Source organism: Gavia stellata, chromosome 3 (genome assembly GCF_030936135.1).
Source record: "Gavia stellata isolate bGavSte3 chromosome 3, bGavSte3.hap2, whole genome shotgun sequence".
Classification (NCBI taxonomy): Eukaryota; Metazoa; Chordata; class Aves; order Gaviiformes; family Gaviidae; genus Gavia; species Gavia stellata.
The window spans coordinates 64,939,334-64,956,427 of NC_082596.1; the positions used below are offsets into that span (position 1 = coordinate 64,939,334).

Here is a 17,094-nt window from a genome sequence, read left to right on the forward strand (position 1 = left end):
GAAGTATTAAAATAAAAAAGGTAGCTTAAGTAAGAACCCTTTAACATAAGTGTCAGCAGGAGCTGTTAGTTTCTCAGTATTTTTGAAAATCAGATCTTCCAGGTATCTAGCTCCAGCCTTCTGGGGTTTTTTTGTGGGGGTGTTATCTGGTCTCTGTCTTGTCACATATCACAAACTTTACCGCTTTCACAAAAATTATCATACCTGCCTCTGAAATTTTGCCTACTGCACTGAAAAATGTGAACTAAATTTCAGCAACAGTAAAAGTGCTTGGGGTCCACTTATGTTACCGCTAACGATGCTGTAGCAGGTCCTATGTAACAGCAGAGTAAGAAGTGCATTCACTGCACTGTGTGTGCATCATGCTACAGACAAGTATACTAGGAACCATGGTGTTTTTAAACCACTTGGCATCATTTAATTAACATGCTTTTAAGCATTGTTTAGATTCAGTTGTAGACAGATACATATGTAATAAATCTTTGAACAAGTGCTATCAGAAGTAGGAGCTAAGTGGCATTTAAAATACATTAGAAAAATGTGATCACTAATAAGTTTTAAAATATTCCCTCTTTTTCTAGTCTAAATTGGGTCTCAGGAAGGAAAAAATAAGAAGAGCTAATGAAATGACCTGGCAGAGTGGCAGGGTTTGTTTACTGGTCCATATTTGAATGGGATTCATGCTTCACGTGATTGACAGTCACTGCAAATTCTTTGGCTTTTTAAGACTTAAGGCGCCACGGTCTTGGGTTAACTTTAGTTCAGAATGGAGTTGTTTACAAAAGTTAACTAAGTAGTTACTGCAGAATCGCATGCTATGTTTCACTGAACTGTTGGAAATGGTACGGATTTGCAGTACAAATGGTGATGAATCGAGTTAAATCATATTCTAACTACTGTGCACTCAATTTATTCCATCTGGGAGCTTCGTCACCCTGGGACCTGGAAGGGGACAAGGTAGCTGAATTGGTTCTCCATTGCTCACCATGTCCAAATGTCTTCTCACAGTATGGCATGAATGTTCCAGTGTTTCATCAAAATCAAATTACGCTGATCCAAATGGGACAAAAAATTTCCTTCCTCTTGAGCACTTGCAGAACATGTAGCCAGAACATGTGCACTTAAACCTTCAGTATTTCCATGCAAATCAGCCTTCAGCCTTCTAATCATTCTTGTTTCACTCTTCTGAATATTTCTTAGTCAAGATCTCTCCCCTAGCGAGGTCAAGACATAATTCAGTTGTACCAGAACAATGTGCAACAGGCGTGCCTTTGAATGTGCAATTAAAAATTGCTTTGGTCTGTTTTCTTTTCCTGTTTTACATTCTCATAAACTCACATGTAATTTGATGAACACTGTCATTCTTTAAATTTCTTCAGCATTACAGTTCTCAAGGGACTTCTCTCTCATTGAATGTCATTTTTGCATATTTACTTTCTCCACAAGTGCTAGTATGCAGTAGCACAAGTTGAATCTTGCATTGCTATTTTTGTATTTACTTATGTTACATCCTGTTTTTCTTTGTAGTGATGTTAACACTTCCTCCCAATTTAGTATTAATTCCATATGCCATCTAAAAGCTGTTGATTTCTACCTCTAGCTAACCAACAATTCAGGTAGTTCTGTCACTAGAGTAGTTTGAAAATTATTCAGATCTTGAAAGCACAATTTTGCAGCTGAGCGGAAGCAACTCGAGTAAGGAGCTTCTGAGCACTTAGGCAGAGCTGCAGTGCAACTGTTCACTTTGCACTTGCCGTGCAGCTGTGCCACACACACCATCTTAGCAATTCCTGTGTCGGCAGCGCTCAGCGATGGCTCAGAAAGCACCACCTTTGGTGTCTTCTGTCTTGTTTTATCTACATACAGCCTAGTGCCTTCTAACACTGGAAGTGGAAGACAGCTCATTTAAGTACTACTGTATCAGTAGCACTGAAAATATATTTCTGTCAGCAGAAGGGTCAATTATATGAACAGCTTTTCTTTTGAAGATAAGCTGGAAACATGCTGCTTCCATCCTTCACCAGAGGTGAATCATGAAAAGAAGACTTTGTCACAAACTCGACCCTTGAAAGTGGTGTAAAAGAGTGTACCCATCTCTCCAGCCTCTACTTCCCATCCTACCTCCCAGAACCAGCATGTACCCTGCTCCACGCTTCCTAAGTAATCCTAGCGTTACTGCTAAGCCTGTGACACTCTTGAGCTGAAAAATCAGCATCTTTTCCAATGATCATCATTTTAGGCATGATAAGCCTTGATGCTGACAGTGCCTCGGGAGGAGTAAGGGGCCAGCAGAGGGGAAAGCCTCTACGTTTTAAGTGGATCACCTACAACCAGCCCTATTCCCTCCTTCTCCGAAGTAGTTGGATCCCTTGCACTGAGACTGACTTTTGAGGTGGGCAATCTGATATCAGAAGCTCAGGATCTACATTCATAGTTAATTCTCCTTTGTCTCGTGCCATGTACCAGTTTGGGGGGAGCTGTACTGGTGGTTGATCCTATGTTGTGGTTACACGTGTAAGGCTAAAGTGTCCAATCGGTTGTTTTTTCAAAATACAGCTTGGCATGACCTACAGCTTTCAGACTAAATGATTGTAGTGCTCCTTTCCAGCTGTTTCCAGATCTATTGCAAAAATATATAAATATTATTAGCCTCTGTTTTTACATTTGATGCTATAAAAGCAAAGAAATAGATCTTTCTCCACTGAAAACCTGTGTATGTTAAAACCATAGAACCCCCTTCCCTTGCTTTCCTCTGAAACCAGTTGTAATGCTCTCTTCCTCTCACCGTACCAGCCTCTACCGTTTGACCAGATGTGTGTCACTCCTCCAGGTTTCTTTCCTACATTCCCAAGCAGATGAGAGACAAAAAGGAAAGTGTCAACTGTATGTCAGTGTCCAGATAAAAAGCTACAAAATTAAGTTATGAAGCTCACTCTTTTTAGCAAAATTAACTGATCTCATATTGGCCCAGCATAGCTCCTTCTTCCTGACAGTTTATTACTTCTAATCATATGAATCAGGGCTCATTCCAGTATGATTTTGATGAAGTCTGCAAAAGAGAGTACACTCATCTCCTCCAGTGCTTTGGATATGGAAACAGATTATTTTTTTTTTCTGATAAGATAGCGCAATTAATTGCTTTACTTACTAGATGAGCATTAGCTTTTGATATAACCCATCCCGTAGACTCCTGACAACTTGCAGGCTGAGGAGTCCTGTCCTTGAAGTTACTATAGTGCACAATGATCAGAACTTACCGCTGATGTTTTGTTAGCATTTACTAGCAACGTCTTGGCAGAGGGTGACCTCTAGTACTGTCTCTAAACATTTTCAATTTACAGACTCAAGAATTTTTGCTGTCTTTGCCTCTCATTCTTTTGAAGAGGTCAGCCCTTTACGAATTTGCCACAAGAAAGAAGTTCAAAATACCCTATATACTTAAACAGCTTAATAGGAATATAGCCGCAATGAACACACAACATACAATTCATTTTAATATTTATAGAAGAAATTCACGTTGTTTTAAGTGTACACAAGCAGCTGCTGTCATTTGGCTATGAGCAGATGTTAGACCTCTGAAAGCTTCGCTGATAATTAAAATACTAACAGTTAGTGTTTTACCCCAGCTGCAGGTTCTGTTTACTGTAAATTTGATTTTAATGGTGCCTCTGTGCAGTTATTGAATAGAGGTTTGTTTTCTACTATACATACAAAAGTGTCTACAATGAAGACAAATGGTTATTTCCCGTAATTTAGTCTGGAAAGATACGAATATACACTGCAACATAGCTGAATTTTTAAATGAAATAAATACAGATTATGACTATCACGTTGGAAACGGTAGTTTCTGCTACCTTAACTAACAAAAAGAACTAGGGAAACTTACTATTTCTGGTTATTCCCAAGCATTTCCCCTAAAAACTGATGTGCTTTTCAAATGGGTTGAGATGTGCCCTCAAGCAAAGAACAGGTGCTCCTTCTTACTGAATGGGTGCGTAAATCAGAATTAATAAATACAGGAAATCACGATACTCATATTTGATAGGTATGCAGAAGAACATAATTTCTGCTTGATCATTTAATAACATGATATTTTTATTTTAGGTATCCCTTACAAGTCTCTGTTTTCTTTAGGGCATATATGTACATCAAACGTTGGGGAAGGCTAGCCGCTTTCAGAATTGTTAATCCCAAGGGCCTGATTATGCAAACACAATGCATAATGCAAGCTACCATGTTTAGTCCCTTTGAGACTATTGAGGCTAACTATGGCAGTAAGCAGTACTGTTGATAAATAAATGTTTGTAAGACCAGGATCTAAATGTATATATTCTTGAAAAACAAAAACTCTTGCTGAGATAATAATGACAAAAAGGGTTTTTTGCTTTTTTTTTGACAAAACAGTTACTGTCTGGGACCAGACCTATTTCAGAAATCCAGATCATTTCCCTTATGAGCAGAGCTTGTGGCGGTTTTTTTCCTGATTTTCTCATATTAGTGTTCATATTGGTTTTCATATTATCTTGTATGTTCTGTCTGCCTAGGAAGCAGAAATCTCCAGTTTGACCAAGCATGACCGGTACCTCTTGAAATTGGGATTCTGATTTAGAAGTGCTAAAAATGCACTTTCCAGTTGCACTGCGGGGGATAAACCAGAAAAAGTGCATCCATGTGGCATCGATGTCAGTTGTTCTCAAACTGAGGGCCAGAGTAGCCTTTGAAGCTGGATTGCCAAGAAATGTCCAGGCTGGCTATCCTCATCTCCAGCTGCTAAATTGCACTGGAAGAGCTAGCTAAAATACTCCAAATACATTCATAATGCTGCTTGCCCATATAGGTAATTGCTGTATATGCCACAGTGAGGTTTTTGCTCACATGTAGGAGTTGAGAAGGCAAGCCTGCATGGTGGCGAACAGGTAAAGAGGAGAAGTAGTCTACAAGAAAATAGGTTACTGTGCAGGTTAGGCAGTTGTAAAATCTGCACGTTAACACTGTACATGTTTGCCATGATCAGTGGAAGTTTCGGTACGTATATTTTTTATTTGCATCGCTTTTGTAGCACTAGGATCTATAGTGTTCCTTTTTGACCGTGAGTGCAGGAAAAGAGAAACTGAAATTTTTCACAGAGAAGGCCTTTTCCCAAAGGTTAATTGGGCACTGGAGGGAAACTAAACCAAACCAAACTGCCTCAACACCCTAACTGAATGGCTCAGCTATTTATTTTGGTGGTTGTTTTTATTTTTGTTTCTTTTTGCTGCTGTTGTCATAGTCCTCTAAGGTGTGGGAGGTAAAATAACAAGCAGGAAATTTCATTCTGTTTTTCAAAAGAAAAAAAAATTACAAAAATTTTTCCTTTTACATTTTAAGGAAGCTAAAAGGACATCTGCTGCTTTGTTTAAGATACCTGAAAGGTTAAAACTTCATCCTTTATTCAAGCAGTTATTAGAAGACCTTGAAGTTCCTAAACATGATTGAGTGGTTAAGGACAAAGCTAGAAGCCAAGGTTGTTTTGAGTTTCAGCATTGAAACATGACATTACTGGATTTTTAAGTATAAAATTAATTATGAACAGTATTTGGGAATTGTTTTCATTGTTTAATTTTCCTTTCACAGTAATATACTGAAAGGAAAAAAACCTTGCTGCATTGGTATCTCTTGAGATTTACGTACTTTATGTCAATGGTGGAATTTTTTTTTTTATGTCTCCTAGGGAGCTGGTTAAGTCCCCTATAGGTAAACTTACTTGTACTGCTTTACAAATATTTGCTGCCTTTGTGGACATAATAGTTCTGACGGAGCCATTTTGGGTTGCTGATTTATTTCACTTCTTGGTTTGACCCATCCTATTTTCTTTCCTTCAGCAGAAGACATGAATGAGCCTTCACAACCTCTTATTTAGTAGCTTAACTAACTACTAAATTTTAGCAAATGCTGGCCCACACATTGCATGCACATAAAAACCTTACAAATGAGAAAGAATAGTTTTTACTATGGTTAAGGAACAGAGATCTGAAAAATGTGGCTTATTATTATGGCCTCCAAAAATCAAGGAAATCCCAAAGTTATGACCTTATGCTACAGTTCTTAGACTGCACTTAATTAATTAAAGTAGAGCTCATTACAAAAATAATTTAAAAAAAAAAAAAAGGAAAGAAAAGAAAAAAGAGCAGAAACTTGGAGCTTGATCAAGGCCTGAATTATTTCTTTATGAATTTGAATGGTGGACTTACCGTGCCATTCAAAATATTGCACTGCCATGTAGACAATAACATTTAAAATAAAAAAATCAGTTGCTCATTCAAGTGATGCCCAATAGAAGTTGAATTTTCTGTATCTTTTAAATTCCTTGAAGGCTGTATTTAATTGAAGGAAAAGATGTTTCTTTGCATCCGCATTATTTAATATTCATTGCATATTCGTATGTGTCAATAAATAACATACCTAATCACCAAAGTATGAAAAATTAAGTGTTGCTGAATAGGGTGCTATAAATCAGGCCTCCTAGAACTTTTGCAGAAAAGGAAAAATAGCTGGTTTAAGCTTGCTGTGTAAATGCAGATCATTTCCGTCGTCATAATAGATTATTTCATTTATGACTTACTGCTTTGTCCTAAAGGTGCTCCTTGTCAAGGATGTCCTCAGCCTGGCCTCACCATGCACAACCGCTTGCTGCAACTTTTGGGGAAGGGTTAGAATTCTAAAGAGGCTGCTGGCGGAGAGCAAAGTGGTGCTTTACATATAATATTAGCCCAGACTTTCCTAACGCCTTACGCATTTCTTTCTGAGACAAGTCTCCTTAATGCCATCTTTATCTGCTACACGATGCATGAAATCTACTTTCTGTTTTAGAACTGCGGCTGACCCCCGACCCTGCGAGTGGCGCCACAATGTGACCTTTCTATTGTCATCAGCTTTCATTCTCCTGAAAATTCTATGAATTTTTATTACAATTTTTTTTAAACCAAGCTGAGGCTTCAACAAATTACTTGACACAGATGAGATGAAGTTGTTGAAGTAGTGTTAGATAAGTTTTACAGCCAGCATGTGTGCTGCTGAACAGTACAAAGCCAGTGTCCTACAATGTCATACACCAGTAACTGCTGAGCCTACTATTGGATAAATACATCATTTTATGGAACATTGATTGTTCTATAAACCCAATGGAGTATTATGCTCTATGATCAAACCATTTAGATTGTGTGTAGAGCACAGAAAATGCCATATTCAGGATGGTACTAAAAGTGCCATTTGTGTATTTTATGGATGTCATTACGGGGGAAACTTCTCTCTGTAGGCCCTGTTTACTGCAAAATTTTTTAGTCTGTAATGACATTTTTCATTCACAACGTATGCCTTCAAGAGAGGGGGCCCTTGTTTTATTTGTTTCATTCGAGTTTACTGCACAAATCCTGTACATTTTAATTAAATGTAAGCTTAACAAAAGAATAAGGTATTTATTCTGTGGGGAACAAATGATGACAGTAACAAAAGAATAAAACAGACACACAAAAGAAAGTCAGGTATTGAGTAAAAGAGAGGGAGAAAGGTACTAAGCCCTATTTGTAGTTTCCCAGAAGCACATTAAACATCAAAGCATTTCTTTTAGCCCTGTTTCGGGAGTTTGTGGTCTCTAAGAATTAAAATAACCTGCGAATATGGATTTAATGTCTAAAAAATCCTGACATTTTCAAATAAAAAACTAACAGTCGCTCAGGACTCCAACTGATAAATAATGGCTCTGCTGAAATGACAGACTTCTTGGAAAGAAACCAATTCTGTGATCATTGCACCCCTACATATGAAACACCTCTTTACAAATTGTCTGAATATGAGCTCTCGTATCATTATATTTTGTCATTTTAATGCCTATTTGTGTATCTTTTTAATTTGCAGTGACATGCAATCAGCAACAAGTCCACTTTTCCTAATATTAATGTGGGCTTGTATTGCAGCTTATGTTTGCCATGTCAGCCAACGCTTACCCTTTCTCTTTTCCCGTTTTTAAGAGGGGGCGAGTGGCGGGCTGGATTTAGTAGGACAACATGATTTGTTGGTACATACAGTCCAATAATGTGACATGTTCCTTAAATACATAAAAATTCCTGCAAATGTTGTGTTGGATAGCAGTGCTCCATTATAGAAATGCACTGTTCCAAAGTTAAAATAGCAGCTAAGCCTCAAAATATGTTGTTTTCTAAATATCTTCCCTAGTTGGCTTTTCACTGTTAGAACAAAAGAAAACCAGTAAAATCTGCCATTCATATTTACCATGAAAAATCACTAAAATGGAAGTTGATATTCCCAGTAAATTCTTGGTCATAGTCCAGTTAAAATTTAAAGTTACAGTAGATTCACATTAGTTTAAATGACACTTGAACTTCTACACAGCTCAACATTAATTCATTATAGTTGAAATGGAAGAATCTTCAGTGGGTGAATCTTTTACAATCTGATTGAGGCTGTTACATTTTATAGGAGCCATTTTTCAAAGCAGTACTGACAGCACTCGAAGTTATTAAATTGCTGAATCAAAAGATGGACCTGCAATCGCATTTATGAACTGTGATGGAATAGCTGGGGTTGCACTGAGCTGAGGTTAAGATGTTGGTGTAGTTAAGCTTCATCACACCCCTTAGTGACAGCAGTATTTACCCATGTAGTTTACTTTAATGGTCAGGAAGTGGCTTAACTCACCTCTGGATTCAAATAGATTAAGCAAGCAGTCAGAATGGCATAATTATCAGTGCTGCGAGGGATTCACCGGATAGCTGTTCACCCAGGAGACTTTCCATTCAATTGCACAGTAAAGACTGGAGTTGCATAGATTCACAGGTACAGCATTTATTTGAGGACATGAAAACAGGATGAATTTCCTTTCTCTTTCCCTTCCCCAGACTAGAGCTTCTCCTCAATGCAGTGACGCTGTGTCCCATACATAAATTATCATGATCTTAGGGGAAAGATGTCATGATTTTGCTGTGCACGTGTGAAAATTATGATCGTGGAGTTATTTTGATTTTGAAATCCAGTGGAAAATGCATGATTTGTAGACTTATTTTGATTTTGTGCCACATCACTGCCAGGCTCCTCTTTTATCATGTCAACAAAGCAAGATTCCTGAGAGAATTAATTACTTCTACTCTATTATAAAATGTGGAGGAGCTAAGATAATTGTCATTTTATGTTGATTTCCCCTTCCTATTTTTCTGCTCTTTGGGGGGTCTTGTGAATGTCAGTGCCTACAGAGAGCACAGGAAAAGTGGGGATAAGAACCAGTCATACCACAGTAAGCTTCCTTCTAGTTTATGCCTGACAAAATGTACTTCAATTGCATGTGCCAGATTTATCACGCAGCATCACTTGGAAACACTCTAATGGTTTATATTGTTGATTTTCTTTTCCAAAGATAACCTGCCTTGCAAACTAAGATGGAGAAAGTTGTACAACATCACTTTAGACTTGTGGAGGTGATTTGCAGCCTTTCAGTGTAACAAAATTACTTCTTGTGCTTCACGGTACAGTTCTCCACCAGAAGCTTTGTAATAGGAAAAAAGATGGATAGATAGATAGATAGATAGATAGATAGATAGATAGATAGATAGATGCCAGCAAGAGCTCAGTCTTTTAAGCATTGCTGTTATCTTGGAATATTAGCTTGATATGCACCTTAACATATCAAGTTGCTTGAGGCTGCAAGATGCCAAGCACTCGGTCTTGGAGTAACACAGCTCCTAAGTGTGAACTTACCCTTAAGCAAATTGAGTCTCTGGGTTTTAGAGGCCAGTTTAGCTCTCTGTGGGATCAGGGCCTGACAGCTCTAAGCTTTGGGTGAAAGAACCCCCTTAGACCAGCTTTAGTATAGTTTTCTTGGCCTCTTGAGTTCAACGGAGCATGTTGTTCACTAGAAGTGTCTTGGTGGCTTGGAAAGTACAGTGCTAGCCTGAAATTTGACTGTAAGAGTCAATTTATTTTCTTGCTTGTTTTATCCCAAACAAGCAATGGCATATCTGTGCATGTTAGTGGTAAGATGCTACATCTGTTATTCCAGAGATGTGATTTCAGTTTGTGTAGGTGAATTTAAACTAGGGTGTGGGTGTGGGTAGTCTCAGCAGCATGGACTTCATCAGCCTTCGCTATGCCCATCCAGCATAAAACCTTCACCCTGTTGTCAGCACCCAGGACCCACTTTTTTCCCTGTGTGCACTGGTTGTAGACCAAAGCTTGCTTCCCAGGAACTGCAGGGGTGCTTCAGAATGGCAGTGCCATGGGGAGACAGTGAGTGCTACAGCAGTTCTGTCATGGACATCCACAAAGCTGGTCACAGAGTGCTCTCAGTTATGTCTTCCCAAAAATGCCAAAGGCAACCATGAGGCCATGCTTTGAGAATCGTGGGCTTGACTTTGTGCAGCTGTGGGAACCATGTTCTTTGCTGAAGCTTTGTTGTTAGTGATGAGAACTGAGAAGGAAACCCTCAATGACCCAAAACCAGACCAAGCCACAGAGCAAGCAGTTGGAACATGGAGGTTACAGGTATTTTCATTTGTTAGTTGATTCCATATAGAAATAATTAAGAAGTGTAATTGAGGTTTCTCTGGATGATATTTTATAGAATATCCTGCTTAGGGTAAGAAAACTATGGAGTGTTTTCGCCAGGTAACTAGGCTAGTGACTGAGACAGTCAGGTGTGCTGGAGAAGATGCTAGGTGGGAAATGAAGGGGAAGACAATGGCATCAAAATGACAGCATGGCAATTACCTCGCCAACAAAAGCAGGGTATTAAGAAGATCAGCCACAGTTTTTCACACCCAGATATGTTTAATGTAATATATGATCCTAAAATTCATTACTGAAGTACTGAAATATCACTGATAGGATCTTCTGTAAAAGATGTGTTAATGGCTTTTAACTGTATACTGTATTTATCTGGGCTTTTTTGTACAGCATATTTTAAAAAACACATTTAAATTGTTAATAGGCTGCAGAATTGTTAAACTCAGCAATTATTTCAACCTGTAAATATGTTATTTGGAAAACATGCAAATTGTTTTTGTTCGCTTGCTCATTTTATCTGCGTTTTCTGCCAGTGAAATCTAAAAATTGTCAAGGATTTTTTTTTTCCATTTAAGCTACAATTTGTTAAAGTAATGAATTGATATTTGCCATGATACCATGTTAACAGCGTATTTTATCTCGTAGGCATTGTGTCCAAGTCCTATGAGTGCCGACTGAAGGGGCAAGGAGCAACCTTTGTGGAAACTACAAGTCCTTTTACTGCAGCAGCACTGGGAGAGGTTTCTCCAGTCAAAGAGAAGGTCTTTCGGGGCAGTAGAAGACAGCCACAGTCACCTGAAGAAGTTCAGCAGGTTATTATTATTCAAGGATACGATGGCGACTTTGCAATTGATGCCTCTGTGGAAGAAACAGCAGCGGCTACCCTTCAGACTCTAGCAATGGCTGGTCAGATGGCCAGGGTGGTCCATATTACAGAAGATGGGCAAGTCATAGCTACAAATCAAAACGGCTCGCACGTGAGCAGTATGGTTCCAGGGCAGATACTTACCGAGCAGTTAGCAGACGGTGCAACACAGGTGGTAGTGGTTGAAGGAACAGGAACTGGTATGGAGGACGCCGTTCGAATAGATGCAGTTCCTGACTCCAGTAGCGCTGTACTGCAGCAGATAATGCGACAAGAAGTTTTAGATGCTTCTGAAGCTACAGTCCATCCTCCAGACTCCTCCTCAGCATTAGATGCCCTGCTTTGTGCTGTAACAGAGCTGGGTGAAGTGGAAAACAAGTCTGGACTCCTTGACAGATGCAGGTCTAATCACAAAGATTTCTTGCAAGTGCCAAACCCGGAGACACCCAGCATTCCCAGTGATGCAGAGGGACAAGAAATACAAATGTTCCATGAAGTTCAAGAGACTCAGGAAGACACCGAACCTATGGAAGTAGTGACGCGGGTCATGCACCCATCGGCTATAATTGCATCTCAAGAGAGAGCTCAGGCTGCCTTCAAGAAAATGGTCCAAGGAGTATTACAGTTTGCTGTATGTGATACGGCTGCAGCCGACCAGCTGATGAAAGAAGGTGTCACTCAGGTCATTGTAAATGAGGAAGGGACTGTGCATATGGTAGCTGGAGAAGGCTCTCAGATTATTATGCAGGAAGCTGGTAGCCATGCGCTCAGTGTCCAAAGCGAACACATGGATTTAGTTGAGTCGGATGGGGAAATATCACAGATTATTGTCACAGAAGAAATAGCTCAAGCCATGGTTCAGGGTTCTGATGGCGACTTCTCTGAAGGTGCAACCCACTACATCGTCACAGAATTGCCACCAGACATGCAGGATGAGCCTGGTGTGTACTCACACACTGTGATAGAGACGGCTGGGTCTCCGGGGATTTTGCAGGCTGGTACTGCTATAAAAGCAGAAGCTGTATCCCCTGATAGAGTAGGAGAACAGTTAACAAGCATGGTCATTTATACAGAGGGTGGCTCACAAGTAATTCAGGGCCAGAGAAATGATAACGAAGTACAAGAAGCATGACGAGCTTCATATCCTAGGCTTGATGCAGGGCAAAGCTGGAAATTACAAGATCCATGGAAGCACTGTACTCCTGGAACATTTTCTGTAAAACCTTCTCGATACAACATCCTCCTAGCCAGGTAACAGCACCCTGAGGGAGGTGAAGGTCAGCTACTAGGAGGAGTTCACTGAAAAGGGTAGTACAATCTTGTTACAATAGCTCTAAGAATTATTATATGGGACTATTATAAAACAAACATATTAGGGTACAAAAGAGGATAAAAAGCCCCCCAGCCCCCCCCCCCAAAAAGTAGGTATTGTTCTGTTCACAGCTTTCTTCGTTGTTGTTTTTTTTAAATGTTGTTTTATCTCAGGGTAATTCCCTGCCTTCTGTCATTTTTGTCTAGCATAATCACAGGAGCAAAATAATTCCACTTACATGTACATTTTGTGAACAGATAAATAAGCAAAAAATACAAACCCCACAAGTAACAAGGTGAATAGGTAAGCTTACATACTGTAATCAGTGCCCTTCTTTATTTTAAAGAAGAACAGGTGACATTTTGCTTTCTTGAACCTTACTTTAAAATATCCGTGGCTAAAAATATGTCACCAAAATAAGTATTTTTTGCATCTAAAATCAACTTTTTCATAGTAGCTTACTCTTTCATGGAGTCACGTAAGAATTCCCCTGAAGAAGAGCTCAAGAAAGCTACGCTTCAGAAAATTCTTGATTTTACATATTCAGGAAGAAGAACTTGATGCCTGTACTTCCACTTAATTTTAGATGAGAGTCCTACATAAGAAATTTGCATTTTTTGAAAAAAATATTGTCACAGTCAGTGTTTTGCTTTTCTTATAAATACTGCTTCATATAAATACCATTTTGCAGTTCATTTTACGAGCGACTTCTGAAATGTTATGGGGGTTTTTAAAGAAAATTCTGACATTGACATTAACAACTAGAAAAAAAAAGGTGACCTTGTATTTCTTGCTTAGTCCAGAATGTCAATTATTTACTTGTGGATATACTGCAATTGTTCAATGCAAGTTCATGTTGAAAAGATTTGTTTCATGATACAACTGCTTTTGTTTCTTTAAAAAAACTGTAAAATATAAACTGGCAAGGTTTGGGGATTATTTTTCTTGTCTTTCAAATAAAATGTTAGCATTAAAATGAAGCATCATGATTTTTAATATTAAGCAATAAACAGAACTGGCATTCAGCAGGAGCAAACGAATGCTATCTGTTATGTCTGTGCATTTTCTCTTTTCTCTTTTCCTTTCTCTAGCTCACTAGATAGATAAAGATAAAAGAATCTAATTTCTGAAGTGTGCCTCATGCATGCTTAATATAATTGCGTAATGTTTAGGGTATAAGCCATGCTGACTCTAGAGATAACTGGGTTTCCTATCATGTTTAATATCTTAAAATTATCAACTGTAAGAAAGTTGGGGTGAGGTAAAACAATAGTTCCTTCCTGAAGCAACGGTTTAAAATGTGTTTACTGATAGAGTTGCTTAGAAAAGGTGCTTCATTCTAGGGCTATAAGATCCTGCTGTCTTTTCATCTCTTTTTATTAGTATTTTTTAAATTTTATTATTTTCCAGGAATTAAGGTTGTGTCTTTGTCAACCCCCCAAAAAAGTAAATTTCAAGTTAGACATCAAGATTCATAATTAGCCGAGTTTGACTTGCTCATTTTTCTTAAAAGTGACAGGCTGTTCACTTACTCTTAAATACTGTCTTCAGCAAACAGTGACAGGATCAACTCCCGTTTGTTATCAGGAAAAAGGTGACCTTTACAAAATGATGGCCCTCTGCAAGACTCTCACAGATGTTCAAAAACCGGAATGTTTTTCAGTGGAAATATTTCTTCTTGATCATTTCTCCTGTTAACTGTAGCCCTGTGGTCTTGCAGCTTGGATGCTAATTCTTTGCTGTGCTTAGTCCTGTATGGCTAACCTTTCTGCTGCAGTACAGGGTGTTGACACTGACATGCTGCAGTTTACCATTTGTGATTTATTTAGGATAAATATGTCTCAGGTGGCATTTAATCCTTCATAAAACCAGTGTAGCCTGCAGTGTCAAACCAGCAATCACATTGTATGCACAATGAAAAGAGCAGACCTTTGCATAAAAAAAAAAAACAGTGGTAGGTGTTCCCGTGCTTGGGAGCATTGGAAAGGATTCACTAACCTACCGTGTGCTCTAATTACCTGGAAGCTCAGGTTAACGATACTTCTCTCTGAGTGCAGCCTGATCAGGAGAGCTAATATTTTTCTAGGGCTTTTTTTTTTTTTTAACTTTCTTCTTCTTCTTTTTAATGTGCACCTTAAAATTAACTTATTAGTGCCCTACAAATGTAACGTTGGAAATCAAGGGTGACAGCCATTCCTGTGCAGACAGCCTGCTTAAGGACTCCACGCACTGTCTCAACCCCATGCTAAAATGCTCTCTGCCACAGACCAAAAGTCAGGGCCGCAGCAGATCTCTTCCAGGGCTTAGGAAACTCCTCCCTGGCATTTGTCTCTCTCCCGTGCCTCCTGGCATTTGTCTCTCTCCCGTGCCTGAGCTCCTGGCACCCTGCCGTATCGTAAACTGGGAGGAGATTAGCTGGATCACTCCGTGGATCTGCCAAGCTTTCTCCTGCCTTCTGCCCTGGGGAGCAGGGGAGGAGGCAGCAGAGAGAGGCACTCAGGGTAGAGCAGCGCCTGGAAAGGGCCTGAGCCCCCAGGATGGCTGTGCACGGTGCTGGCGGGGCGCCCGCAGCGTGTCCGGGAGCAGGCTCAGGGGCTGCGGGAGCCCTTTGCCCCAGGCAGCGTCCACCATCACAGCGCAGTAGAAGAACTTGCACGGTGGATCTAGGAGGGTGTATAGCCCAGGCAGCCATTCACTCCTGCGCGTCTGGTTTGCTGCTTGGTTTGAACTCCTTCAGCTGCCTGTTCCCTGGAAAAATCAAGGGCTATGCTGTAATGGAAGCAGTTGTTGAGAGTGCAGTATTCCTGTGTCAGTCCATTGCCTTCTGATATTCTGGCTGCCGCAGCCATTGGCTTAATTTCCTCTTTGTTATCCATCCTGAATAAGCATTAACAAAGTCGGATCATGTTGGTAACATACTGTTACCAAACAGGTAAAAATGTTAAGTGTTTAGGAAGCATTGAACTAGTATGCCGGGGAGAAAAAAAAAAAAAAAAAAAGAAAATAGCAACAATCAAAAGTGAACAAAAAAATCCCTAAATGAAAACAAAGCCGGAGGAAGAAAAGATGTTTCTGGCAGGCAGTTTAACCTTCCGTTTCTTAAGACTCAGATGTACACCTCCTGAGGCAGTGTCTCTTGGCCCCCGAATTCAGGCTCCATCTTTGGGGAGACATGGGAGATAAGAGATAGCTGGAAACTATATTTAGAGAAATATTTCCTATAACAAAAACAAGATAAAAAAACCCAAAGCCCAGCACAACCCAAAGTGCCCACAGCTACATACCATTCTGCCTGACTACCAGCTGCACTTCGCTATGGAAGTGAGACAAGCCAGAGCCGATAGTTGATGCGCTAAGGTATGCACATGTGGATTGTGCATAGTGCTGCAAGCACTGCTGTCATTTATAAATGCTGCTTTAATACCAGAAATGTTAGCTGTGAGGTCCTGGAAGAAAGATATTTGTGATTTTTGTGGACAGTGGATTCAGCATGTATCATCGCTGTAGGAATCTCTGCGTGTCGCGGTTCTTGCGCCTCGGGCTAGCCCTGAACCGAGTCCGAGCTTAAAACGCAGGTGAGTCCCCTTCAGCAAGTCCCGGGGACGGAGGGATGGGGTTAGAGCCACTGGCAGAGCAGTACAAGGAGCTGGCGGGTTGGTAGGCGCAGGCCTCAGAAAGCCATTTCTGGGACTCTTTGCCAACTTTCCCTGCTCAGTAGACTTCCTGAGCACAAAAGCTGTAAACAGAATAAAAAAAGAGAGAAGGATGAAGACAAAACCACTCCTGAAATTTGAAACAAAGTTACTTCTAGTGAGAGGATTAAGTGACAGAAAAAAGGTAGTTCATTTGGCAAAATAAGAGAGCTGTGAGTTTTCACTTATTTTACTGTGCAATATTAGCCCATAATTTAAGATAGCACACGGCTCACTTAAACAGGCTACCCCTGTTCCATCTTGTTGAAGAATACAATTCGTTTTCTACTCCTCTAGGGTGATATCATTTTATATGAAGAAAAAAGTTAGCTCAGATGGCAGTTATATGTTTCGGAAGCACCTTCTAATCAGGGATTGGTGATTCATTATTAGCTTCAGCAGGCGATCCATCTGACATGTAAGGGGAAAAAATTAGCAGCTGTCACTGCATGATGAGTTAATTTCCTGATAGGCCTGACACTGAAAAGCCATTTGGAGACATGGAGATGGCTGATGAGAAAACCTGGTGCTGGTTTATAATTGGAGAGAAAGAAAGGGCAGAGAGACAGGGAGATGGGGGAGGGACTGAGGCTAATCTACAAGTGGGGATGGATGTTTGTATATTTACTAAATAGACTGCTTCACAGTAACCCGCATTACTGCGCGTATACACC

The 17,094-nt window shown here is 39.8% G+C and overlaps 1 protein-coding gene across 1 annotated transcript in view; it reads left to right on the forward strand.

Moving 5' to 3' along the window:
* The window catches only part of ZNF407 (zinc finger protein 407), a 322,326-nt gene extending 309,760 nt beyond the window's left edge, over positions 1–12,566 (forward strand). The window contains exon 8 of the mRNA XM_059815515.1: positions 11,197–12,566. Coding sequence (XP_059671498.1) covers positions 11,197–12,548 — 1,352 coding nt within the window. The 3' untranslated portion in view covers positions 12,549–12,566. The remainder of the gene's footprint in view (positions 1–11,196) is intronic.
* The last annotated feature ends 4,528 nt before the right edge of the window (positions 12,567–17,094 follow it).